Here is a 17,336-nt window from a genome sequence, read left to right on the forward strand (position 1 = left end):
TTCTCCTTTTTTCACAGATACTGTGACATTTCTGAACTTTCATGTGTTCCAGACACTGAATTTTTTTCTATAGCAATTCTTTCATATTAAAGCAGCTCTTTTTGATTTGCCAAAGCTTTCAGCTTGTGAGTCAACTATGACTAGGACTTTCATACCTAAACTTTATGATTATAAAGCCTTAATCTAAGTAGGATTTGCTCTGAAGCTCAACTGTCTGGAAATGAGCTTTGAATCACAAATTAATCTTCATCCTATAGGTGGCGCCAGCGGTAACGTGGACTCTAAAACAGAGGGGATGCTGGATTCTGTGTGCACAAATCCCGGTTTTGTGACATTCAGAAAAGCTTCCCAACTGAATTATACAAAATATTTTACTTACCATTTGTTAATCTATCAAAGAGGAAAATGTCAAAGTTCCAGTTGCCAACTTTCTCCAGCATGCACTGAAATAAAAGCAAGAAAAAAACAAAAAGTTATTCATTTATGCACCAAAAGTTTGCCGTTTTTGTTTTCTTCCGTGTCGTACTCGAGCCTGTCCGTTGTAGTCTTCATCCAGGATGTGGAGGGGGATCTGCTGGGAGATTCCTCGCAGCAGGCGGGATGAGTGCAAGTATCTCTGGAAGCTGAGCAATCTGTGAACTCTCCTTTCAGTGCCTGAGCTGTCGGATGAGGACCCATAGCCCAGCCGCGCTGTGTGCACACACAAAGATATTTCACAACACAAGGCAACATTTGCTGATAAATTGCACAATGCTCGTTTTTTGGTTTGTTTCAGAAGTTCATTAGGCTGGAAGCATCGTTTGGCTCGGTCCAGCTTGGCAGGGATCTGACACCGACAGTGATACACAAACAGTCACTGCTGACACAGCCTCCCACACATAAGCCTTTCGTCTGGGATCATGCAGCAGACATGCTTCGTCAGTGGTCTTTATCAAACACACACAACAAAGGCACTTTGTCTCTTTAAACTGTGGCTATAATCCACAAATACGTCAGCATGAGGCAGGATTAACTTTGGGTCAAAATGCCACAGAAAATTACCACAAGTCTTTAACTGTTTGATCACTTCTATCAACTCTCATTCAGCAAAAATGGATTTCTTATTCAGTAAAAACGTCACACTGACTGCATGCAAAAAGATAAATAAAAGACACACTTTTGAGCTTGAGAGTAAACTGCTTTCAAAAATAATTTTATTTAACGAGAATATTTATGCAACTGCATCAACATTTAGAGTCATATTTCAAATTAAAAGCACACGTACTGTGAAGTGTTCTGAAGTCGATGCGCAGGTATGGGTGGGAGCTCCTTCGTTCGGGTTCAAATCCAACCTGACTTCTCACTCTCACATCTCCTAGAAGAAATCAACACTTATTTCCTCAACATTTATACTGCTAAATAAAAAAAAACAACAACACTGTGTGTCAATGTTCTCACACACGCAGCACTAACGGACTTCTTGCTGTAAGTACTTGTAAGGATGGGATTTACCAACCAGGGCTACAAGACAAAACGCCAAGTTAAAACTCAGCCCCACCCCTTAAGACAAAACATCTCTTAGAAATGAAAAACAGTTTTCTGGCAATATCCAAATACAGCTGCTTTTAGCCTTAACTTATTTTTTTAACTTATTTATTAATAACAAATAGTAATATTTTCCCTGAAACATAATTATGTACATATTACTATTTTATCTTTGGAATTTTAAAACAAAAAATGAAGTAAATGAATGTTTTTGACTTTTTATATTAATTTATTTCATATGCTGTTAGGATTTTGACCCAGTCAGCTCATATTATTGAACTAATTACTCAAAATGTGAAAGAACAACTGTTCCAGATTTTAAAATATCCACCACAAACTGCAACTGAGGCGTCTCATACGGATTCACCAGGAGAATTTGCCTTTTATTATTTTATTTTTTTTTCTTTTACAATAAAAACCTTCATTGCACAAGTATTTGACCACACAAATATCTTTGCAAAAACTTTTGAAAATATATATATTTTTTATTTTTAAAATCATTTAACTCTTAGTAGTCTCTGAGCTCCGCGGGGTGTTTGCCAATCACATCAGTTGTTTACAGTGACGTAGGAATGACGCAGACCTGCGTTAGTAAAGTTTAATGTGAAGGCTTCAAATACCTTTTTAGCTTTGACATTTTTGGTTTAAGACAAACATTGCAAGAGTTATGCTACAATTATGATACTACTTGGAAAAAATTCTTGGAACATTGTATGTAGATTAGTGGAGATTTTTTTTTTATTTTTTTATACGTTTTCACATAATTTAGACTTTAAATTGCTTTTGGATTTACATATTTTTGTTTTGTCTCTACACTTCTGATTTTTTTGTAAAACATAAAAACAGTTTGATCTCAATTTTTTGCAGATAAAAAAGACAATTTACTAATCGGAATTGAGATTTTTTTCCAGTTTCACAATTATTGCAGAATTATTGCGTGAATTAGGAAAAAAGGGAAAACAAGACAAGAGTTGAATTAAAAAGATGGATAGCAATTATTGTCACTTAAACTGGTTCATACTTTTTTAGTATAAATTGTAAATCCCTGGCTACTAAAGATCAATGTACAAGTCTAATTTAAAAAAAAATCTAATTCATAAATGACAGCTTCCTTAAAAAAAGTAAGAAAAATAAAAATAACACAGTTAGCCCCTTGACGCCTTAAATTATTTTAAGCTTGGAAATAAAATGTCACTTATGTTTTTGCTTTCAAGCTGATGCTAAATGGAGGTAAGTTTGGAGCTGAAGTAATTTAATGCATATTTTCTTCAATGTGTGTGAAGGGTTTTAAAACTCTGGTGCAGTAACCAAAGTTTAACTGCTGATAGTTTTGATTACCTGGTTTGTTAGAAAGTAGGCCTAATACTGGAGATGCTAAAGAAAAGTTAATCATATTTTTCCAGAAACAGTCTTTAATGTTTTAGGCATTTAAACATTTGGTACAATATGTATTCAGTTGTTTTTAGTCAGAAATCCATCTTAAATGGGTGCTATAACTGGACGGATTAAAGGTGTCTACTAAAGTTACAGAGAATTTTGGAGCAGAGGAGACGCCAAACATCTCGGAGATCTCTGCAGACAGAAGGACTAGATTAATATCATCCTGCTGCAACAGCGAGTGAACATTACGGGAAAAAACACACGTCAGATATGAGAAATTCACTTTAATTATGTGGGCACGGCTTAAGGAGGAAACGCAGAAGGAAGTAGATGTTTAGTAGATGGATTCGTGCAACAGCGATAATAAAGGTTAACGACTGTTTTTTTCATTTGGTACTTTTACAAACTTTCACCAACAGAGAGCCGGGATAACCAGATGAACTGCTGCCCCGGTTTATTGGAGTAGGAGTGACTTCCCACAATAGCGTGTCATGTTGGCCAAGGCTGCAGCAGTATGACGTCAAGGCCTACCTACTGCTGGAATGCATGTTGCACAAGTCCATATTGTTGTTGAAGTGGTCAACAGCTTCATATCTACAGTGTCCCTTTGTGACTTCACAGCAGAGCAGGTTAGGTCAGTTCGGCTCTTTCTCATAAGACCAGAGGCTGAAACTCAGCAGTGACACACGTAGATAAGTAAAAATGGAACATAATTAGCGGCTGGAAGGCACCTCATGTAATTTTGAAGCTCATAAATACTTTTGAATGTTGACAGAAAACCTATAGGCTGCAAAAGCACCCTTTGATATGGTAGAACCCATCTTTTTTGCGTACTTACAGCAAAGCAGAACATAATCGGATTTTGAAAAATATGGTTTAACTGGCGTGTGCAAGGCATGTGTCGGAACAGCCACACGCACAATCACACAGTTTCACATCTCGGAGGAGAAAACAGACAGAAGTTGAACAGCTGAGCATGCGATGTCATGTCAGGACAGTCTGATCTACTATTAGTACGCAGCACCACAGAGAGTGGTTCAGACCTCATCTATGACTGTTTTTAGTAGTCAGGCAGAGCGACAAGCTCAAGATTTGGACCCCCCCACCCCAGACGGCGGCCGGCTTGCTTATAGACTGTCAGTCAAGAGCAGCGAGAGCATAGTGAAGTGACAGGATGGTGCTGTGACACTGATGCTGCAAAATGCTAGATTGTCGTTTCAGGCAAGACCCTATCACGGCAGAGGAGGAACCAAGGTGCTAAACGGTGCAACGGCATGTTCCAGCATGGCACTTCAGGTTTGTGTCACGTGTGCGTCAGGAATAAAAAAGCAAAGTCGCAAGAGTGTGTTCCCACAACCAGCTTGTTACTTACTTGCAAACAGCTGTTTGAATACTACACAAGCTCCTATCAAAAACACCAAAAACTAAGAATTACTCTTCAAGCCAAAGGGAGCCTGAACATCATGCTGAAAAGCTGTAAAGTTTCGACAGCAATATGGAAAGCTACGGTGGCCCTGAAGTGCCAAAAAAAACATTACATTTTATAAATGAAAATAAAATTCCAGAAACCAAAACGTAAGAAAAAAAATTTAGGAAAATTTCCAGAAATCAAAATTGAATGTAAATAAAATGACACAAAACAGAAACTGCAAGGGTAGATACTAGAGGATGTCGCATTTGAGTTTTGTAGAAGAAGGAAAGGAGAAGCGTGTTTGATTGAGCAATCACCAAATTTTACAGTGACTCAGATGAATATCAGCTATAAAATAACTTTTGGTTGAAAAGGTGTACAGATATCCAATCAGTGATATCCCATAAAACCTACCTTTTTCGGTCTCTTAAAAAGTTTCATTTTGATTTCTGGAAATTACTTTCCTTCTTTTTTGTTTTATCTTTTTTAACTTTCGTTGTGATCTTGAACATGATTTTTGTGATTTGCACTTCTGGGCCACCGTAGAAAAGTGACAACGTGGCAAAAAAAGGAAAAAAAAAAATCTACTAAACATTCCAAGGCAGCCAGTGTTTTCCCACGTGTGTACATCTGTCACATTTGCAGATGCATGCACTGGGGTTTAGCACGTGTCTGCACATGTGTGTGATTAGTGAGTTTCCAGTGTCACAGGGTCCATGTTCCCCCTGCGGTGCATTAGTGCAGCCTCTCCGGGGTGGATGTAGGTCATGTCATTATAAGTGATGTGGCAAAAGCTCTGAGTCCAGCTATTTGAAAGCACACCAGCATTAGGCCTGATGGCAGAGCGAACACCGAACAGCATTAGTTCGTCTGTCCTGCTCAACAGAAAATGTACAGACAGTTTAATCATTTAGCCAAGTGAAATGAATGAAGATGTGCTGTCACTGTGAGTACACACAGGGCAGATTATGATCAGGTTGGGAATAAGGAGGGAAAAAAGCAATTATATAAATTTTGAATTAACTGTAAAAAAGAGCAATTTGGTTATCACTTGGGCACTGAGCTGATTCTTTTGTTGTTTGGCAGCTTGAATCTCATTCATGAGATCGATTTGGGAGCAGCGTTGACAGGGTGACATGAAAATCTTTACTTTTCTAGCGAGCCCTCAATAACAACCACTAAACCGTTGTAAAGGGTGGCATAAGTCACACCCGAGGGCACATCTGTATTAAGCAGACAGACCTCAGGGATGCAACGAGGCTCTGATCACATCCATCGCCTGATTGATCGGACAAGCTGACTGTCAGAGGTACAAGCAGAGCATCTTCTCATCCATTTTCTAAACTGCTTAACCCCATATGAGTCAGCGAGGGCAAATGGATACCCAAACACCCCTATGATGTTTACATGAAAACACTTGTGCATAAACGTGCCAGCATTCAGCCTGTTTAGGACTCAGGTAAAAAGCCTGTGACTGAACTTCAAAGACTCGGCACTGCAGATGCACACAGTTTAAGCTGGTTGTGAATGAGAGATTAGGAACAAGGCCAGGGATTGAGTGCATTTCAAATATGTGCACTTTAGGGGGATCTTTTTCGCTTTATAATCTCTACACCCCTCCACCACCCCATCTGTTCCCTCTTTGCCTATTTGAGCGATTCTAAATTAAGAAATGTGTATGATCACGGAGGAAATAAAGCTTCTGATGTCTGAAAAGTGTGGTGGTGTTATTGTGCGTCTTGCGCTGAAAGCGAGGAAACATTTACCTAGCATTCGAATGTAGAGGGCTGTCTGATCAGAGCTGTCGTAGGAGATGGCCCCTCGTCTCTGGAAAAAACAGAAAACAGAACCTTTTAATTTAAGTGACAAACAATCCAGACATCATAGCTCATTCTCCAACCAATCACACTCACAAACAGACATCACTTTGCTAAAGATCAAATGGTTTTGGTGTTTTTAACATATTCTTAGGGAATTCTGATACTGATGAAAGACATATATTCATTTGGAAGTATTTTCTTTATTCAAATCATTGTCAATCAAGTAGGGCTGGATTGATAAAAATCGATCTAAGAGGATTAGATCAATAATCGATCCATAAAAATATAGATCAATCTAACGCATAATAATAACATCTGCTAGCTTGATGCTAACTTGTAATAGGATTTCCCAGAGGACGGCTAATGATAACATTTTACCGACTTAAAAATAAATTGCTGACTAATTATTTTTTAAAAGTGATCATTTGGGTCTAAAACACAATTTTTTGCTCATACTTTCTTCCTCTTCTTGAATAAGGTGTAATGCTATAACGCAATCGCCACCTAGTGGCCAAACTGAAACGCCCTCCAGGAGAGGCAGAACAATCGCTGAATCTGTAACGCTGTATGGCATTAGCAATCTCATAATAAATTCACTAATACATTTTACATTTTGTAAACCTATCAGATAAATATGAATATCCCATATAAAGATTTATAATGCATCATTAGGCAAATGTGTAAACCGTTTAAGGTTTTGTCAAATGCTGTTTAAAAGAGATTGTATTTGTGAGATAGAAAATACAAAAACTCCCAGCTCGACTCCGCCCACAAATCAGAGGTAAATGTCCTAGAAATCAACAGTTTTTGGGGTTTTTTTTAGCTAAAAACTGCAAAACCATAATTAAAAGACAAGTGGTAATGCTTTTACAAAAGCGGTGAGTGGAGGGTGGCGCAACGCTGCAACAGTCGATTCTAATCCACGGCGAGTCTAAAAGTGTGTGTACTCTGTTGTTATACTGATAAACGTGTTCCAGCTCTATATCACCGGCCTGATACCGCACTGCTATCAGTCATGTGAGAAACATGTGAAAGACACACAAACACACACCTTTTCCCATAATAGAAATGATTACGTCCCATCCAAATCCCACCCCTAAGCAGATGCTTTCTGCAATGTTTACTTCCTTAAAAGAAGACATACAGACTTGAAAGTATAGAATAAAGGTACTTCCCCGTTCTGACGTAAGAATCTGTTTAAAATTTGAATGTATTTGAATTTGTATTTACATTTACTTTGGAGTAAATGACAGGAAAAAGGGGATTTTGTGCACCAACCAGCCACTGAAATCCTTTAATGATTAACTCTTACAAAATCAATGATAAAAATGTTATGAGGAAAAAAAAAGGCAGACATTGTTGAAATAGTTCAAACGTCTGCAATGTTTATCAGAGATAAATCTAACAAATGTTATTGTTTTCCTTCTAAAAATTATTAGGGCCAACATAAAAGAAAAAAAAATAACTATCAGAATTTTTTGGAGGAAAAAAGTTCAATAACTAACTAAAATAACGTTTATGCTTCAAAAAGTTGTAATTTAACAAAGAACTCCTGCTTTTTCGAAAATAAAATGTTACATTTAGCTTTTATTTCAACAAAGACAAAATTCAATGATATTAGAAGGGCATCACACTGCTCACAAATCTCACTAAATTTGCTTTACTTTTTGTGTAAAAGTACAACATTATTTAAAAAAAAGCATGACTTTCATTGTAAAATTATGACAATTTCAATAATAAATTTACAACTTTGCTCACGTAAAATTTTGACCTTTTTTCTCATAATTTTACAACTGTATTCTCATATTTATTTATCTATTTCCTTCTATGGTGACCTCAATACTCCGCCATAAAAGACAAGGAAATTCGTCAAGGAATTTTTCTTCCTTGATATTAAGGGAGCATCGTAAAAATGTATCAATAAAGATAAGGTTAAAGAGAACTATCTAGCTATATAAACACTCAAATTTGCAGAGAAATTAAGAATTTGGTAGCTATAATAAGACAAAAAAATATTTTGATTTATGAGCTCTTGTTGCAGCAGCTAAAAAAACGATAAAAATTCAGAAAAACTTGTTTTATGACCCTTCCCTATATACAAATGTAGATGCTTTTCTTCCGTCATTTGATTCCCGTTCAGGAAACTGAAGCACTTTGACCTGCGTCTTTTCGCAGAACTCTTATTTTTGTTTTAATTCCTTTCCCGAAGCTTTCTAGTCAACACTGGCTGAACTTTTTTTGTTAAGGGCGCTTCTGTCGTCACCGTCTCCTCTTATCAGGAACGAGATCATAAGCTGAGCACTCATCAGCATAAGAACATGCGAGACAAAATGTTCTGGGAGTGTCTGCTTGTTGTCATGCAAATAGTTTACCTGCAGCTTAATTCCCACAAAATATTTCAAACGTCACTTCTTGAAATATTTGATCCACTGAGCTTTATGTGGAGATGCATTGTGTTTTTGTTTCTTTCCGTTGGAGTGAACAGTTCTTTTAATTAATCCATAATTGACTCAAAGTCAAAGGTTTTGAGAACTATCAAAAGTAGAGCAGCTGCATCAGAAGCTTTCAGGCGCATTTTTGCTCTGTTGACAGATAAGTGCTCAGGGTTGTGTTTAGGCGTTGGTTCACCTCTCTGTGCACTCTGCATGTCCTGGCCCCCCTCCAGCTGAATCCCTACATTATCCATTGTGGGGCTCCCTCCATCTTGGGTTACCCAACAACCACTAACAGGCAGACTGGCCCAACTATCAATGACTTTCCACTCAATTTAAAGAAACAAGAGCAGAAAAACAAACTGTTTTGTTTATGTGTGATCACTTGTTGACCATTTAACAGAAGATGGTAAGCCTGCACAGTTTGAGGGAAAAACTTGAAAAAACGATGACAGCCACAATGTCCCCACTAATGCACTCATCTGCCAATATACTTCACAAACATTGGCCACCTAATAATTCCGGCCCTCTACGCCCATGACAGCTGCCAATCCGGAGCTAATATTTTACCAGATGGCAAACAGCTCCAGTCAGAGTAGGTAACATGCAAAGCTGTATTTTAGTGTCAACAGAACTCTGTGTTTACACGGCACCTGTGTTTAGTGTGAGTATTATACATAGTGTGCATGCATGCATGGACTGTGTGCGTAGCTGTAACACGTGTGGGAACTGCTTAGTGCGGTCTACAGGGCTGCTGGTAAAGACAAGTCCTGCACACGCCTTCCCAAATAACCTTTTTGGTTTGCTGTATGCAAATGAGGAGACCAACCAAACCAGGTTAAAGAAAAAAAGGCAGAAATTTTACCTGTGAATTTGCCAAATGGAACACACCTTTACCTACCACACCTTCCAGCTGAAAGACAAACAAATCTGCACTGCAAAGCGTTTGCTATTGTCCAAATAGAACGTATGAACAGAACTTTCAAAGAGGATTTTATCAATTAATCACTACAATACCTAACATATATTTTTAAATAATTAATGTAAGTTGGAACAAGATGCTGACTTAAATAATTCAGAATACAACAAAAATTTACTATTTCATTATAATGTTTATGCTTGTTTAAAGTTTAAAAGATGGCCTGATAAATGCAAAGCATACAAAATACAAAACAGATTAAAATTATGTTAGCATTAGATAGTGCTGCCACGATTAGTCGACTAATCGATGACTAATCGGTTATTAAAATAGTCGACGACTAATTTAATAGTCGATTAGTCGTTACTTTATATTATATGGAGTGAGAGTGTAGTAAAGTTAAAAGTTATAATAGCATTATGCTAAGATTTTTGACTATTTTGGCTTTTATTATGTTTTTTTAAGCTATTTTTCAGTTTAATCAACATTTCAGCTACATGCTAACTGTTTTGGGTAATTTTAGACTTTTTCAGCTTTTTAAAGCTAATTTGGAGTTTAGCAAATATTTCAGCTGCATGCTAGCTGTTTTGGCTAACAGTTTTTTTCCCCAGTTTATAGAACTTATATCTTAGCTGGCTATCAGCTTTAGCATTTTCAGCTATCAGCTTCAGCGTTTTTAACTTTTAATTTCTGCGTTTTTAGCTATGAGTTTCAGCGTTTTTAGCTATCAATTTCAGCATCTTCAACTATCAGCACTAGCATCAGCAGACAAATTCAGTTTACAGCGCTCACACTAGCATTATCACAGGTAATGCTATATTTCTAATTTTTAGATAGTTTAAAGCTAATGATGTGTGCTTTACATCCAGTTTGTGAATGACCCGATTAGTCGACTAATCGGAAAAAAATAATCGGTGATTAATCGACTATTAAAATAATCGTTTGTGGCAGCACTAGCATTAGAGCATCTCCATATGAGGAAAACTTGCAATGTGCGATATTGGTGACTAATATTGCAATGACAACATGATTTGCGATACATGTACAAATAGCAAAACAAAACAACTAACGCATCACTTCTTTCTCATTGCAACAGCATTATTTAAAGAAAAGTAAACATATATTCCAAATTACCCTCATCTACATAAGAATCATCTAATATAAAAGAGCTCTATCTGATTGGTCAAATGCATAAAAGACTACCGTATTTTTCGGACTATAAGTCGCACCGGAGTATAAGTCGCAGGGGCCAAAAAATGCATAATGAAGAAGAAAAAACCATACATAAGTCGCACTGGAGTATAAGTCGCATTTTTTTCAAGTAATTTATTTTACAAACTGGTTGAAAAAAACGATATTACATCATCCTGGAAGGTAAGTTATAACATTCATAAGTGAATAGAAAACAGGCTGAATATGTGTCAACACATATTCACATATTAGCATCATGAAAAAAACGAAAAGGTGTAGCATTTATATAACATAACAGTTTTATTTAACTATAGCCTCAAGAACTCATCAACTTTGTATCTTTACTGTAATTAATTGCACGCAATCTCACTCCATATCAGTAAATCCGTTAAATTCTTAGTCCTCTGTGTCACGTCTGAATAACCAAAGTAAATAAAGTAATTGCATAGATCACCATAACAGGGCACTCTAGACTTACGGTCCATATCTCATCTCATTAAAAATTCGTATATAAGTCGCACTGGAGTATAAGTCGCAGGGACATTCAATCTATGAAAAAAACCGTGACTTATAGTCCGGAAAATACGGTAGTTCATTTGTTAAAATCTTTAGGTTGCCATAAGATGGTTTTAGCATGTGTGTACACATTATCAAAGTTTACATTGTGTTTTGTGATCCATGCATTGCACAGGCTGATTTCACAATAATAAATGTGCGATTTATTGTGCAGGCTTAGTTAGCATCGGAACAAAAACGCATCTAAAAATGGTAGAGGCTACTAGAGAGGAAGAGAGCATTACTGCCTTTGCTGGAACCTTATTTTTCAAAATAAAAGCACAATGACCAAAAAAAGAAAAAAAAAAAACTTGAGACACAGAACAAAGCTAATTAAAGAATTGGATGAAGCAGCATAAACTTTTTTTTTTTAAGGAAAATAAAATAAACTTTAGAGAGCTCACTTTATTTTTTTTTTTCCCAAAAAATTGTAGGAAGATTGACTTAAATGTGCGTAATCTGCATTAAAATTTAAAGAAGTAGATAGAAGGCATTTTGTTTTTTTTTGTTTGTTTACATCTTAGTTTTTTTTTTGCTGGCATATCAACAAAAATAGAAATAATAAAAATAAATAACATAAAAAATCCACCCACATGATTATGTTTATTTATGGGTTTTCTTTCATCAGGTCTAAGAATAAACTTTAAAAAGTGTTTTTGAAACAGCTTTTAAAACTAATTTGCTTAAGAATTTAAATGCTGCCACGTTTTTTAAGGTACCAGCTGTTGAGTTCATAAAAACTGGATTTCAAGTACATTTGGGCTTCCTCCAAAAAAACATGGTTGGTTCAGCGTCCTTATCTGAGCTGCTGATCACGGGTGTGTTACAACAAAGCTCCATGGAAACCTGCCAGTCACTTCCAGGCCCAATGACAACCACATCAATGTTCTTTGCTGATGAAATTTTGCTCTTTCATTTAAAATTGCTAACAATCTTCTTCTCTGTGATAACATCTACCAGCTGGCAAGGCGAGTCTCAACTTGCCGTGTGCTGTCCAAAAATGAAGACATGAACTGCAATCTCAAAACTTTGGTTCTGGAATCAAGCTGTTCTTTGTTTTGGTTTATTCCCATTTTTAGGCCTCACATTTAGGTTCACTTCAAGCTTTTCAATCAACCCAATATGTGGTTTTGGACAAAGCTGGAGTTTCCAGAGAAAATTCCCTCTGCCGAAATTCAAACCAGAAATGTCTCTAGTGAAACAGTGCTGGCAGCAAAACACCTGTTTTTATGGTGAATTTCAACTTCAAACTATTCACCTTTATACACATATTTATATTGGGTTTATCTTCTTTTATGCACTAAAGCTGAAGTTCTTTTCGCATGATTCAACAATCAGACTACAAAATGAAACCTCTTTTTCTCAGGTTAATGCTGCATAACAGATCTTTGGGTACCCATGAGTTTGTGTGCAGATGCAGTTGATTAAAGGGAATGTCTGTAATAAATTACGTCTAAAGAGAGGAGTGGAAATGAAGCTTGTGTACGTCTCTTCATCGTGATTTATAAACATGCAAAAATAAAAAGCACATGTCCATTTCTGCAGCTAGGAACCTACAGTTTTTTGCATCCGACCCTTGACGGCAAACTAAACTATTTGCTTACAGCTTTGCAAATTCAACAGTGTTTGTTTTGGTTGGATTTTTTTTTCTGTGATCGTAACAGTCTTTTCATTGTATCTGCTGCACTTCCAAAAGGGCTAGTTTACATACGACTGCGCACCTCATCTCTTACCGCCTGAGGTCACGGCACTCAGGTTTCTGGGGTCAAGACCTAACGTCAAAATTTGAACCGTGTGAGTAAATCCAGAGCTCCACTTCGGTGTGTAGTGAAGACCTGCGTGACCTTACTAGAATGTTACCGCATTTTACCAGTCAAGACGTGTGGAGAAACTCTTTTCTACAGCAGAATTTTGATGCTACTAGCGACACGTTTGCACATTAAACTGTAAAATGTTTTTTCTTGCTTTTCTTATCACTCACAGCATTGTAGTTGAACCAGTTTTGCAATAAAACACTCTTCTTACACTTTACTTATAACACCAGTCCAACACTTCTCTGTGCTTCAGTTAAAACTCTAACCCGAACAAAGGATGGTCCTGTTGAAGTGCCTAAGTCAGCATGTAAATGAGTGTGAGATATATCGCTATAAACTGATATATTAGCAACAAAATGACACACACTTACACAAACGACCAATATAAAAGCAGCTGGACTCGGCGCTGTTTCATAAACTGAAAGCTTCCTTTTGAGTTATGACCTCTCGCAGCGCTCCGCTGTGTGGGACGCCACATTCCAGTAACTGAGTGCGAGGCCATAAACACTGGCAGGTTCGCAGCAATCGAGAGCCTCTGCGAGTTTGTACGCCAGCCGCGGCATACACAAAAGCCCTAGAGTGTACCTGTTGGAGGAGTGTTTTATAGGCCCTATGTCCACCGTGACCCACTTCAGCTGCAGTGAATTTAGAGTGCAGGTTTGAGGAGGATCTGATGCCTCAGCGAGCAATGCTGCGCTGGTTGAACGGATATAAATTCGCAATTTGGGGGGGTAATTTGCTCTTTTTTCAACATTTGTATCTGCAATGCTTTATTAAATAAGCTGAGTTTAGGGTGGAGGGCAGCGTGTTTTCACAGACCGTCTGCCCTGTAAAGGAATTTCATTCATTTCAAACATCATCCTCTGGCTCTAATTGCTTCCTGGGGCTAGCTTAATGCCCCCACCTCCACCCATTTCTTGGGATTTTTTTCTGAGCAAAACAAAAGCCAGGTCACAAACCAGTGTGATCTCCTTGTGGTTCAACGCCAAACAAATGCCCCATTCCTGTGACAGTTTGCCCGCCTGCAGACCTGCTCGTGTTTCAGCCGGGGCTGTTGACGTCACTTTTTTCTGAAAGTGTGTTGATGTGTACAGCCGCATTCTTACGGACGATTGCACCCAACACTGCTGCACAAAAACATTGTGGTCATGTGATAAAAGAAGGCCCCTGTACACACTGGTAGACATGTATGGGGGTAGGAGGATAAATGTCAGCAAAGACCAAACAAAAAAAGGCAGCAAGGTGTCTGAAAAAGTGCTCCCTCCAAATCAAATAACATTTTTGGTGTTGCAGGGGTTAAAGGTTTTTTTTTTTTTTTGTGAGAGATTGTGAAACACTCAAAATCTGAGCTGAATGGCTCCTTCAGCATTCTTACCACATCCTGAAACCGAGTCGATCTGATGGCAGTTTAAAAAATCAAAAGGTACCTCCCTGACACAAAAGGCACTGTACTGCATTATCTAATCACATTGTGCAAAGAAGCATCCATGGGGTGGCTAGAACAATTGCTTCCACATCGCAGCCTCATGCACCAGCTTATCGCAATCTTGTCTGCACTAAATCTCAAAACTGAAAGAGTTCATCGAGGATCAGTGGCTACAATGGCATGTCTGACTGTGACAGAAAAAAAAAACTGAGTTTTTCAGTATAAACTGCTTTCCCTCCACTATCACCAGAAGAGACAACAGAGGACTCTGCTGATTATATTGATTTAGTTTGTTTTCGTTTGAAAAGTTGTAAACGCCACAGCCATGTGACTCCCAGGGTGTCTGATTGTAAGACACATGGCGTGGAAACCCTCACTCCATCCATGTGCTACAAAACTCCACAACTGCATGTGTTACAGAAAACAAGAAGCTTGTATGTCACTCCTTTCTCAGTTCATCCTTTCAATTTGCACCAATTAACCCAATCTCCTTTGTCTGTTTGCCTTACACTTTTTAAAAACATAGCTGCATTTGAACAAAAAACAAACTCGATCACTTCAGAAATTAATCAACAAGTCACATACCAAACATAAGAAAAGGCAGTGCAACGGATGAACGGCTGTTTATTTGATGCCATTTGAAACGCCTCTGCAGCAGCATATTTACACCCAGCCATATGCATTCCACAACCACAGAGTGACAGATTCTTCTGAGGCTCAGCCGTATCTTTAGACCTGCGCGCTCGTCCTCTGTTTACCAGAGGAAATGTCGTTATCTGCGAGGGAAAGGGAGGGGGTGCTGACGAAAAAGAGAAAGAAAAAGAGAGGGAGCCTGCAAGTGAGTGGAATAAGATAGCCAGAGAAAGAAAAAAAAAGACAGAGACTCTGGCCATCTGTGAGTCTGGCAGTTGGCCAAACCACAGCCCACAGGGCCCAGGCACATGCTAAACTGCGTCTTTCTGTAATGGGAGAGTCCACTTCTACCTCCACAGACAACAGGCTTGTGGAATCACACACACAAAAAGAAAGACAGAAAGAAAAATCTCAGCAGCCACTAAGGACAAACGCACCCCTATGGTCATAAATAAGGGCCGAAACACAATATTTGCACAAGTGTAATTGCTATGCAACTAAAGGTGATGTGACATGGAGTAAATACATGCATGCATGCATTCTTCATCCATTTCAGCAAATGAGAAATGACTGTGTTGGCAATGGTTCATGACTCGCTGCCTGTTTCTGTGTAGTATTTACACCTTCAAAGAAATCTCTATATATACACACACAACATCTTATGCAGACCAAAAAGGCCAAAAGGACAAGACAGAAAATCCAGGTCTTAAAACTTTAACCGTATATTTGTAAAAACAAATACAAATCCTGTAAGGTTTGGGGGGGAAGCTTTTATTTTGGCACGTTTTTTGAGAAGGAAGTTCTAATGGGTGAAATCCAACAGAATTGAGATCATTGGATGTTAAAGGCACCGCCTGATGAAAATTGTGTTGGTGGTGTTTTTAATATGTCCTTGTGGCATTTTTGTGAGGATGGAGAAAATATATAAAGAAAACTAAGCTTAATGGTGTATTCAGACTGGAAAAGTCCACTGGTCCAGACCAAGACCGCTTAATTTGGTCCGGATCGAGTCCTGAACGTTGCGTTTGGTCTGTATTCAGACTGCCATCAAGCAGACTCTCCTTTTTTGAAACAAAGCTTACATGACAAAACATCTCCTCAGTCATTGGCCAGGAATTACGAGGGCAGGGCAAAGTAGTGAGAAGAAGAAATCATGGAGGTGCAGTCCTTGTCAGGATAGTTCACTTGGGCCGAATCCCTCCCCTACCTCTTCGGCTTCTCCCTGCCGTTTACATTGTAGGGGCAATTGGAGGTGTTTAGATATCCAAAATTGTTTTTTAAGGGGTTGCCTCTGTATTCTTCCATCGCGAAGGTGTTCTTTGTCACACTGTCCCGTGGAGTGAAACGCATTTCTTCCTGTGAGCGTGCTATGAAGCATACAAGTTTGAATTTAATGGTAAGTTAAGACTTTTTGTTTTAGCATGACTTATTAAAGTTATGAAACCAATGTTGTTATGCGTTTTCCGAGCACTGGCAGCTACGCGCTAACGTACATAACCAGCGAATAATGGTGACGTTATTGAGGGATAGTGTCGTCCAAATTAAAAGACACTATTTTTCCATAACTCTCCACATGGAGGGCTAAATGTAGGGGTTTGGAGAAGCCATAGGGGTAGGGGAAACATTTGGATTTGGCCTTATTCAGACTATATTTCACTGATCAATTTTTAACGTCTATATCAAAGTCAGCTACAACACTTAATTTTACTACTTTGGTAGAGTGGTGGAATGCTGCAAGACAATTGCTGAGAAGACGTCAACAAAGAAGATACGCTGATAAGTGTTTACGACATGTAGATTGTCTGGAAACCAGTAAGAGAAGCAATGTGCATCATGTCAAAAGTTGTTTTAATGAGCCTGCATTCATCCAACCACATTTCAATGAGTTTCTGTGTCTCATTGTCACTCCTCTAGTCTGTTTGGATCCTGTAATGCCCAGCTATGGTGGCTGTTTTGGTTCAGTTGTTCCACACTGACCACAGAGCCTATTAAGACTGAGGAAACTCAGTCTTAATAGTGCACAGTCCAATTGAAAATGGACAAAGACCGCCTCAAAAGATGGGTCCGAAAGCCGTTCCTGGTCCCGGATCAGGGTCCGCTTGGGTGTATTTAGACTGATCATTTGTTCCGGATTATCAAAGAAAATTAATTATGGTTTCATTTCAATGAACCAAATGTGTCCAGTCTGAATACACCCTAAAATTGTGTTTCTGATTTTTTCTTTATTCAAA

At 38.2% G+C, this 17,336-nt stretch overlaps 1 protein-coding gene across 14 annotated transcripts in view; it reads right to left on the reverse strand.

The window, feature by feature from the left end:
- Positions 1–17,336, reverse strand: part of pde7a (phosphodiesterase 7A) — a 33,840-nt gene that overhangs the window by 5,044 nt on the left and 11,460 nt on the right. For 7 of the 14 annotated variants that reach the window (XM_024279684.2, XM_024279682.2, XM_024279683.2 and 4 more), the window contains 5 exons: positions 6,082–6,142; positions 4,277–4,309; positions 1,265–1,354; positions 527–690; positions 380–443 (listed from right to left, as the gene is read on the reverse strand). In XM_024279684.2, the coding sequence (XP_024135452.1) occupies positions 380–443; positions 527–690; positions 1,265–1,354; positions 4,277–4,309; positions 6,082–6,088 (358 nt within the window). In that variant the 5' untranslated portion in view covers positions 6,089–6,142. The remainder of the gene's footprint in view (positions 1–379; positions 444–526; positions 691–1,264; positions 1,355–4,276; positions 4,310–6,081; positions 6,143–17,336) is intronic. The other 7 variants (XM_024279691.2, XM_036217513.1, XM_024279681.2 and 4 more) reach the window with 3 other exon arrangements.

Source organism: Oryzias melastigma, linkage group LG20 (genome assembly GCF_002922805.2).
Source record: "Oryzias melastigma strain HK-1 linkage group LG20, ASM292280v2, whole genome shotgun sequence".
Lineage (NCBI taxonomy): Eukaryota > Metazoa > Chordata > Actinopteri > Beloniformes > Adrianichthyidae > Oryzias > Oryzias melastigma.